General features: G+C 58.9%; 2 protein-coding genes across 5 annotated transcripts in view; both read right to left on the reverse strand.

Moving 5' to 3' along the window:
• The window catches only part of MAP2K7 (mitogen-activated protein kinase kinase 7), a 20,629-nt gene extending 17,652 nt beyond the window's left edge, over positions 1 to 2,977 (reverse strand). The window contains exons 1-2 of one of the 4 annotated variants that reach the window (XM_039719572.1): positions 2,752 to 2,977; positions 52 to 99 (exon numbers count right to left, since the gene is read on the reverse strand). In XM_039719572.1, coding sequence (XP_039575506.1) covers positions 52 to 99; positions 2,752 to 2,974 — 271 coding nt within the window. In that variant the 5' untranslated portion in view covers positions 2,975 to 2,977. The remainder of the gene's footprint in view (positions 1 to 51; positions 100 to 2,751) is intronic. The other 3 variants (XM_039719569.1, XM_039719573.1, XM_039719571.1) reach the window with 3 other exon arrangements.
• Positions 2,978 to 4,165: 1,188 nt separating this feature from the next.
• On the reverse strand, positions 4,166 to 8,876 carry LOC120507220 (atherin-like; the record flags this gene model as incomplete). The annotated part of the gene is made up of 5 exons (XM_039719568.1): positions 4,166 to 5,087; positions 5,126 to 5,336; positions 6,682 to 6,793; positions 7,962 to 8,055; positions 8,522 to 8,876. Coding segments are annotated over 4 exons (726 nt in total), but the record flags the coding sequence as incomplete, so codon positions are not given.
• Between the last annotated feature and the right edge of the window lie 1,312 nt (positions 8,877 to 10,188).

Here is a 10,188-nt window from a genome sequence, read left to right on the forward strand (position 1 = left end):
GGGGGAGGGGTTAAGTGGGGAGGGGTCCCCAGGGGGGGGGAGGGGAGGTACCTGCTCGCTGGGACGGAGCGGGGGCGGGGCTAAGGGTGATGACGATGACTGGAGATGGGGGAGGGGCGGGGGGAAAATAAAAAATGGGGGGGAAAGAACAAAAAAATAAAATAAAAAAAAGAACAAAACAGAAAGAAAAAGAGAAAAATTAAAAAGGGGAGGATTGGGGGTGGGGGAGTTAAGGAAACGGGGGCAGGAATTATGTAAATTAGGGGAAAAAACTTAAATTGGGAGGGAAAATTAATTTAAATTGCAGGAATTAATTTCAATTGGGAAGCAGAAATTAATTGAAATTGGGGAAAATGAACTTAAATTGGGGTGGAAATCAATTGAAATCGGGTGAATTAATTTAAATTGCAGGAATTAATTTCAATGGGAAGCAGAAATTAATTGAAATTGGGGAAAATGAACTTAAATTGGGGTGGAAATCAATTGAAATCGGGTGAATTAATTTAAATTGGGGGTCAGAAATGAATTTAAATTGGGGGAAATAAATTGGGGGCAGAAATGAATTTAAATTGGGGGAAATAATTTAATTTGGGTGGCAAAAATGGATTGAAATTGGGGAAAATAATTTAAATTTGGGGCAAAAATGAATTTAAATTTGGGGAAATAATTTAAATTTGGGGCAAAAAATGAATTTAAATTTGGGGAAATAAAGTTAAAATTGGAAGGACGATGACTGGAGATGGGGGAGGGGCGGGGGGAAAATAAAAAATGGGGGGGAAAGAACAAAAAAATAAAATAAAAAAAAGAACAAAACAGAAAGAAAAAGAGAAAAATTAAAAAGGGGAGGATTGGGGGTGGGGGAGTTAAGGAAACGGGGGCAGGAATTATGTAAATTTAGGGGAAAAATTTAAATTGGGAGGGAAAATTAATTTAAATTGCAGGAATTAATTTCAATTGGGAAGCAGAAATTAATTGAAATTGGGGAAAATGAACTTAAATTGGGGGTGAAAATAAATTTAAATCGCGTGAATTAATTGAAATTGGGGGTCAGAAATTAATTTAAATTGGGGGAAATAAATTGGGGGCAGAAATGAATTTAAATTGGGGGAAATAATTTAATTTGGGTGGCAAAAATGGATTGAAATTGGAGGAAATAATTTAAATTTGGGCCAAAAATTAATTTAAATTGGGGAAAATAATTTAAATTTGGGGCAAAAATGAATTGAAATTGGGGAAAATAATTTAAATTTGGGGCAAAAAATGAATTTAAATTTGGGGAAATAAAATTAAAATTGGAAGCAGAAATTAATTTAAGTTGAAGAAAAAAAATTATTTTAAATTGAGAAAAATTAATTTAAATTAAAACTTACACAGGAATTAATTTAAATTGTGAGGAAATTAATTTAAAAGGGGGCAGAAATTAATTCAAATTGGGGGCAGAAATGTGAATTTTCTTCAACTGGAAAAAAAAGAATTTAAATTGAAGGGAACAAAATTTAAATTAGGGAATTAATTAATTGGGGGATGAGCTTTAATCAGGGGAGCAGAAATGAATTTAAATTGGGAGGAAATGAAACCGAGCTGAAGTTGGAGGGACAGGAATGAAATGGGGGGACAAAAATGAGTTTAAATTGGGGGGAACAGAAATTTCAATCAAATTTAAATAAAAATGAAATTGGTGAAGGGACAGAGATGAAACTGGGAGGGACGAGAGGGAAACTCAGAGGGAAAAATCAATTTGGGGGCAAAGAAATGAATTTAAATTGGGGAAATCACATGAAATGGGGGGACAGGAATGAACTGGGGGGGAATGAAATTTGGGGGGAATCGAAATTTGGGGGGGATTAATTTAAAAGGGGGCAGAAATTAATTCAAATTGGGGGCAGAAATGTGAATTTTCTTCAACTGGAAAAAAAAGAATTTAAATTGAAGGGAACAAAATTTAAATTAGGGAATTAATTAATTGGGGGATGAGCTTTAATCAGGGGAGCAGAAATGAATTTAAATTGGGAGGAAATGAAACCGAGCTGAAGTTGGAGGGACAGGAATGAAATGGGGGGACAAAAATGAGTTTAAATTGGGGGGAACAGAAATTTCAATCAAATTTAAATAAAAATGAAATTGGTGAAGGGACAGAGATGAAACTGGGAGGGACGAGAGGGAAACTCAGAGGGAAAAATCAATTTGGGGGCAAAGAAATGAATTTAAATTGGGGAAATCACATGAAATGGGGGGACAGGAATGAATTGGGGGGAATCGAAATTTGGGGGGAAATCGAAATTTGGGGGGGAAATCGAAATTTGGGGGGATTCATTTCAATCTGGGGGACAAAAATGAGCTTAAATTTGAGAGGGGGGAGGGGAAAATGGGAATAGGGGGGGGGCTGCTCCCCCCAGGCTGGAAAATCCCCCAAAAATCCCCAAAATTGCTGGGAATGATCCCGGGGGGTCCTACCTGCAGGGGGATCCTCGAGGTGGCAACTGGGGGGAAACCCCCAAAAATCCCACTGCCAGTCCCCTCAGAGCCCCCCAAAAACCCCAAAATCCCCCAAAAAACCACCCCAAAATCCCCCAAAAACACCCCAAAATCCCCTCCCAACCCCCCAAATTGCCCCAGCCCCGAAACCGGCCAGGACTGCCCTGAAACGGCCCAAAACTGCCCCAAAATGTCCCTGAACTGCCCCAAATACCCCAAAACTGCCCCAAAATGTCCCTGAACTGCCCCAAATACCCCAAAACTGCCCCCGCTCACTGGGGCGGGCGCGGGCGGGGCCGATGTCGAGGTTGAGGTCGATTCTCCGCCGCGCCTCGCGGTTCTCCTGCTTCAGCTTCGCCTCCAGCCGCGACAGCTTCTGCTCCAGCGAGGACGCCGCCATCTTCCCCCCCCGCGTCGCGCATGCGCGGGGCCGCGAGGGGCGGGGCTTGGAGCCCCCGCCGGCCGCCGTACGGAGGGAGGGAGCGGAGGGCGCCGCCATCTTCCCGCCGGAGATCGTAATGCGCATGCGCCCAAGCAAGAGTTGTGGACTGGAGCGGTGGGTGCCGCCATCTTTCCCCGGGACGCGTAATACGCATGCGCACAGCGCGGTGTCGTGGATTCGAACCATGGGCGCCGCCATCTTCGCCACGAGAGCCGTTACTGCGCATGCGCGCGGTGACAGGAGGCCTTTGGGCGCCTCAGCCCTGCTGTGGATGGGGCAGAGCCGAAGGGAGGACACGGAGGGCTTTGGGTTCCTTTGGCCGCTGTGGAAACGCGGGTGAGGGGCTGGGGACAGCGCCGGCGGCTTTGAGGCCGCGCTGCCCGCTTACGGAGAGAGGGAACACGGACGCCGCCATCTTCGCCAGGGAACGGCCATTGCGCACGCGCGCAGCAGAGGGACTTTGGGCCTGTCCGGCCGCCGTAGGGGGACACGGAGTGGGGCGATCCTACATAAACGTTTATGGCCCTTACGAGCATGTGGGGGCAGCTGGGAGCTGTTTGGGGGTCCTGTGGGCCGGAAGGGCCGGTGGGGGCCGAGGATGCGTCAGAGCGGCTCGAAACACATTGGGAGCATTGGGGCATTTGTGGCTTTAGCGGCGTCTGAGGCTGTCCTGGGGCAGTTTGGGCTGGTTTGGGGCAGTTACTGCTCCTTTGGCGAAGCCTGAGCCTGTTCTGGGGCTGTTTGGGGCAGTTTGGGCGTCCTGAGGCTGTTCTGGAGCAGTTTGCGTTCGGGGGGTGTTTCTTGGGGTTGTTTGGGGGAGCTGAGGCCGTTTTTGAGCCTTGTTTACGGAGCGCGGCTTTTGGGCCCTGCCGGCCGCCGTAGGGGGCGTGGCATGTCCGGCTGCTGGATGGCGCATGCGCAGAGGAGGGCGCTATACACAGCGGCGGAAGGAGCGGCTCCCTGCGGTGCCTGGCGCCCCCTGCCGGACGGGAGGGTCAGCGCATGCGCAGCACCCTCCCCCCCCGGGGGGGTCCCCAAGCACCGCGGCGGAAGGAGCGGCTCCCTGCGGTGCCTGGCGCCCCCTGCCGGACGGGAGGGTCAGCGCATGCGCAGCACCCTCCCCTCCCTGGGGGGGTCCCCAAATGCCCCCCTTGGCCCCCCCAACCCCTTTTTGGGGGGCTCTAAGGCGGGAGCTCCCCCCGAGACTGGGGACCCCTCCAAAAGCCCCGAACCCCGAGATCTTGTGGTGATTTTATTTCATTTTCCGTTTTTATTTAAAAAAACCCAAAACGAGGCAGGCCCGGGGAAGGGGGGGGCACAGACTGCGGGGGGTTCGGGGGCTCCCCCCTCGTGGCCAAGGGGTGGGGGGGCCGCACCCCAATTTGGGGGGGGGCACGGGCTGGGGAAGGTTAAAACATCTCCGGGCAGAGCCCCCCAACCCCCTCCCCCCGCGGTAAAAACCCCCCCAAGAAAAGGGGGATCCCCTAAAAAGGGGGCTCCCTCAAGGAGGGGTGACCCCGCCCCCAGGGGGCCCCCCAAAACTGGGGTGACCCCACGAGGAGCGGGGTGCCCCCACTCCCAGGGCTCCCCAGAGAGAGGAGACCCCCAAAAGAGAGGGGCGACCCCCTCAGAGTGTGGGATCCCCCCAAAAGAGGGGTGACCCCCCCAAAAAGAGAGGGGAGGACCCCTCCAAAGAGAAGTGACCCCCCTGAAAGAGGGGTCCCCAAGGAGACGCCCCCCAAATCAAGGGTGAGCCCCCCCAAAAGAGGGGTGTCCCCCCCAAAAGACAGACCCCTTAAAGAGGGGTGGGAGCCCCAAAATAGGGGTGGGACCCCCAAAGAAAGACGGGACCCCCCCAAAACAGAGATGAGACCCCCTCAAAGCGAGGTGGGACCCCTCAAATGAGAGCAGGACCCCCCCCAAAATTAGAGGTGGGACCCTAAAGAGAGGCGAGACCCCCCTGAATAGGGATGAGACCCCCCCAAAGAGAGGTGGGACCCCCCCAAAGAGAGGTGGGACCCCTCAAAGAGAGGTGGGACCCCCCCAAAGAGAGGTGGGACCCCCCAAAGAGAGGTGGGACCCCCCAAAAAGGGGTGGAACCCCCACAGCCACCCCCCAAAGTCTCTGTGTGCAGCAGCGGGGGGAGGGAGGAGCCCTCCCGCATCCCGGGGTGTCCCCGCGGGTCTGGGGGTGTCCCCGCGGGTCTGGGTGTCCCCGCGGGTCTGGGGGTCCCCCGCGGGTCCGGGGGGGTCTCTCAGGCCGGGAAGGGCTCCGGGGGGGGCTCCTCGTCCTGGAAGTGGCTGCGCTGCAGCAGCTTCACGTGGTACTCGTAGATCTTGAGCGCGGGGCCCAGGCGGATGGAGAGCCCCGTGAGCACATCGGCCCTCTGCATCAGCAGCAGCGACTTGCCGTCGATCTCCTGGGGACAGGGGACAGTGAGGGACAGTGAGGGACATTGGGGACAGTCACAGGGACAGGGGACAGCCACAGGGACAGTCACAGGGACAGGGGACACCCAGGGACAGAGCCCCGTGAGCACATCGGCCCTCTGCATCAGCAGCAGCGACTTGCCGTCGATCTCCTGGGGACAGGGGACAGTGAGGGACAGTGAGGGACACGGGGACAGTCACAGGGACAGCCAGGGGACAGGGGACAGTGAGGGACACAGGGACAGCCATGGGGACAGCCATGGGGACAGGGGACAGTGAGGGACACAGGGACAGCCACAGGGACAGCCAGGGGGACAGGGGACAGTGAGGGACACTGGGGACAGCCATGGGGACAGGGCACAGTGAGGGACACTGGGGACAGTCACGGGGACAGCCATGGGGACAGGGCACAGTGAGGGACACGGGGACAGCCATGGGGACAGGGGACAGCCAGGGCCAGAGCCCCGTGAGCACATCAGCCCTCTGCATCAGCAGCAGCGACTTGCCGTCGATCTCCTGGGGACATTGGGGACACGGGGACAGTGAGGGACATGGGGACAGTGAGGGACATTGGGGACAGTGAGGGACACGGGGACAGCCACAGGGACAGCCAGGGGACAGAAGCTGGAGCAGCCCCGGGCGATGGAGGAGGGTGGGGTGGGCTATCTGTGGGGGAAATGGCATCTGGGGACACCTGCAGGGACAGAGGGACACGGGGACAATGGGGACACACCTGGGAGGGACACTGGGGGGACAGCCATGGCGAGGGGGACACCTGGGGGACAGGGGATGGACCCTGGGGTGACCCGGGGAGGGTGGAGGGAGGAGGTGTGGTCAGGGGCACTGGGGACACCGCAGGGACAGGGGGACACGGGGACAGGGGGACACCCCAGGGGGGGGACACCCCAGGGACAAGGGGGACACCCCAGTGGGGACAAACCCAGGGACAAGGGGACAGGGGGGACACCCCAGTGGGGACAAACCCAGGGACAAGGGGACAGTGGGGACACACCAGTGGGGACACCCCAGGGACAAGGGGGACACGGGGACAGGGGGGACACCCAGGGTGACCCTGGGGGAGGGGGGTGGTGCAATGGTGAGGGGTGGGGACCTATGGGGAAAATAGGTGGGACACTTTGGGGACACTGTCAGGGGCAGCGGGGACACCTTGGGGACAGGCCCAGGGACAGAGGGGACACCTGGAGGGCAGCAGGAGGGGACAGGGGTGGCCACAGAGGAACTCTGCAGGGAGGGGACCGTTCTTGGGGACAGCCGCGGTGACAGAGGGAGCCTGGGGACAGCCTGGGGACACGGTGGGGACAGGGGTGGCCCCACCTGCTCCTGGAAGGCCCCGGCCTGCTCGGGGAAGCCGGCCTCGGTGAAGTACTCGACCACGTCCCGCACCGACCACTCCACCGGGTCCACGGCCTTGTCCTTGCGCCCGGGCCTGGGGACAGGGGACAGCGTCACGGACAGCGGGGGACACAGACATGGGACAGCGGGGGACACACAGACACGGTCACTGGGACAGGGGACAGCGTCACGGGGACAGCAGGGGACACATAGACATGGGACACACAGACACGGTCACTGGGACAGGGGACAGCGTCACGGGGACAGCGGGGGACACACAGACATGGTCACTGGGACAGGGGACAGCATGGGGACACACAGACATGGTCACGGGGACAGTGTCACAGGGCCACTGTGGGGACGTGGACACTGGGACACAAGCACAGCGTCATGGGGACACCGTGGGGACACACAGACACGGTCACTGGGACAGGGGACAGCGTCACGGGGACAGCAGGGGACACAGACACGGTCACCATGATGGGACATCATGGGGACACACATACATGGGACAGTGTGGGGACACACAGACACGGTCACTGGGGCACTGGGAGGGCAGGGTCACACAGAACACAGTCACTGGCACAGGGGACACTGTGGGGACAGGGTCACAGCAACAGAGGGGTGACACAGGGGACATGGTGACAGGGACATCCAGGGGGACATGGAGACAATAGTGATGGGACAGTGGGACACTGAGTGGGACACAGAGGGACACTGGGTAGGACATGGGTGACACAGAGGAACACCCGTGGGGACACACAGACACAGTCACCATGGGGACACACAGACATGATCACTGGGGCACTGGGAGGGCAGGGTCACAGCAACAGAGGGGTGACATAGGGGACATGGTGACAGGGACATCCAGGGGGACATGGAGACAATAGTGATGGGACAGTGGGACACTGAGTGGGACACAGAGGGACACTGGGTAGGACATGGGTGACACAGAGGAACACTCCATGGGACAAGGGTGACACGCAGGGACACAAGGGACACTGGGTGGGACATGGCTGAACTAAGGGGACACAAGGGGACACTGGGTGGGACACGGGTGACACGCAGGGACACAAGGGGACACTGGGTGGGACACGGGTGACACGCAGGGCCACAAGGGGACACTGGGCGGGACACGGGTGACACTGAGGGACACAAGGGACACTGGGTGGGACATGGCTGAACTAAGGGGACACAAGGGGACACTGGGTGGGACACGGGTGACACGCAGGGACACAAGGGGACACCGGCCCCTGACTCACGTGCAGCTGAACGGGGCCCCCTCGGCAGCCTGGGGGCCCGGCCTGCCCGGGGACAGCGGCACCGAGGGCTCGGCCCCCGCCAGCGCCGGGGACACTGCGGGGACACCGACGGGTCACCCTGGGACAGCCCGAGTGACCGCACCCAGAGTGACCGCAGAGTGACCCTGAGCACCGACTGACCCCACAGCCCCGAGTGACCGCACCCAGAGCGACCGCAGAGTGACCCTGAGCAGCGACTGACCCCCAGAGTGACCGCAGAGTGACCCTGAGCACCGACTGACCCCACAGCCCAGAGTGACCCCAGAGTGACCCCGCACCGACTGACCCCACAGACCAGAGTGACCCCAGAGTGCCCCCAACACTGACTGACCCCAAAAGTAACCCCAGCACCGACTGACCCCACAGCCCAGAGTGATGCCCACCCCTGAACTGCCCTCAGCACCCCCAAACTTACACACCCCTACCCCAAACTGCCCCCATCAACCCGAAACTGCCCTCAGCACCCCCAAACTTAAACCCCCTACTCCCATCACCCCCAAAGCCCCCTGCCCCCGCAGTACCTGCTCTGTCGGGCTGCCCGAAGGCCCCCTCCTTTTTGAGGGGGGCCATGTGCTGGCAGCCCCCCTCCCCCGGGGCGCAGGCCTTGGGCTGGGGGGGCCGCTCGGGGGGCGGCTGCCCCGGGGGGCGCAGGGGGGGCCCCCCCCGGCCCTCCCCGTTCAGCTGCCGGGGGGGCCCCGCGTCCTCCGAGGCCTCCGAGCCGGTCCCGTCCTCGTCTTCCTCGTCCTCATCTTCCTCCTCCTCTTCCTCCTCCCGCGCCGAGGCCTCGCTGCTGCTGCAGGGGGGCTGGGGGGCCCCCAAAGTGCAGCGTGAGCACCACCCCACAGAGAACCCCAGCAGCTGGGACCCCCCAGCAATCTACAGCCCCAAAAAATTCATAGCCCTGACACCAAAACCGACAGCCCCCACCACAAGAGGGGCTCCAAACTGCTCCTTGACCCCCCCACACAGTGTGACACCACCCCCAAAAATTTCAGAACACTCTCAGTCCTCAAAGTCACCCCCACAAATCCAGGACACCCCCAAAAATGAACCACCCCCAGTCCTGCAGGATCCCCCAATTCTGCAACCCACCCAGAGCTGGCACCCACCATTGTCACTGTCCCCCCGCAACTTGTCCTGGGGTTCCCCCAACCTCCCAGCCCCCCCACCCTCATCCAGTCCTGGCTCCATCTCCTTCACCCCCACAAATCCAGGACACCCCCAAAAATGAACCACCCCCAGTGCTGCAGGAACCCCCAATTCTGCAACCCCCCCAGAGCTGGCACCCACCATTGTCACTGTCCCCCCTCAACTTGTCCTGGGGTTCCCCCAACCTCCCAGCCCCCCCACCCTCATCCAGTCCTGGCTCCTGGTGACCCCAAAACCCCCTCAGGTCCCCACTGTCACCTCAGGTCCCCTAAAGACCGCCACTCCCTGTCCCCCCTCTCTCCAAGCCACCCAAATCCTCCTGGGGGTCCCCAACACCCCTCTGTGATCTCTGCTGTCCCCTCAGGTCCCCAGTCCCCTCAGAGATCCCCTAAAGGATGTCCCCAGACCCTCTCAGGCCCCCAGGTCCCCTCAGGAGACCCCCCTCAGATCCCCTCAACTGTCTCAATTCCCTTAGGAGACCCCTAAATCCCCTCAGGGTCCCTCCCCAAGTCCCTTTCTCTGTGTCCCGTGTCCCCTCCCCGCCAGGTCCCGTCCACCTTGTGTCCTCCCCTGTCCCACCAACCCTTCAGGGGTCCCCGCAGGTCCCCAGTGCCCCCTCACCACCCCTGTCCCCCTCAGCCCTCCTATCCCCAGGCCCCCCAGAGCCCCCCGGCCCCCTCAGACACCCCCAAATTCCGCGCGCGCGCCTCGGGGTGGAGCTGCCCCGCGCGGCCGCGCCCACGGAGAGCCACGCCCACAAACGGCGGTTAAGGCACGCCCATTCCAGCTAAACCACGCCCATCACCCTACAAGCCACGCCCATGCCCGGCGGCCCCGCCCCAATGTAGTAAGACACGCCCATCTGTTTAGACCACGCCCCTTTCTATAGGCCACGCCCACCGGCCCCCGAAATGGGGACCCCCAATGGCCAGGACCCCCTGAGCCCATGGGGCCACCCCAAACCCACAGGGTCCCCCCAAACCCACGGGGCCACCCCAAACCCATGGGACCACCCCAAACCCACAGGGTGCCCCCAAAC

The sequence above is a fragment of the Passer montanus genome, unplaced genomic scaffold (assembly GCF_014805655.1).
Source record: "Passer montanus isolate IOZ18808 unplaced genomic scaffold, ASM1480565v1 scaffold418, whole genome shotgun sequence".
NCBI lineage: Eukaryota > Metazoa > Chordata > Aves > Passeriformes > Passeridae > Passer > Passer montanus.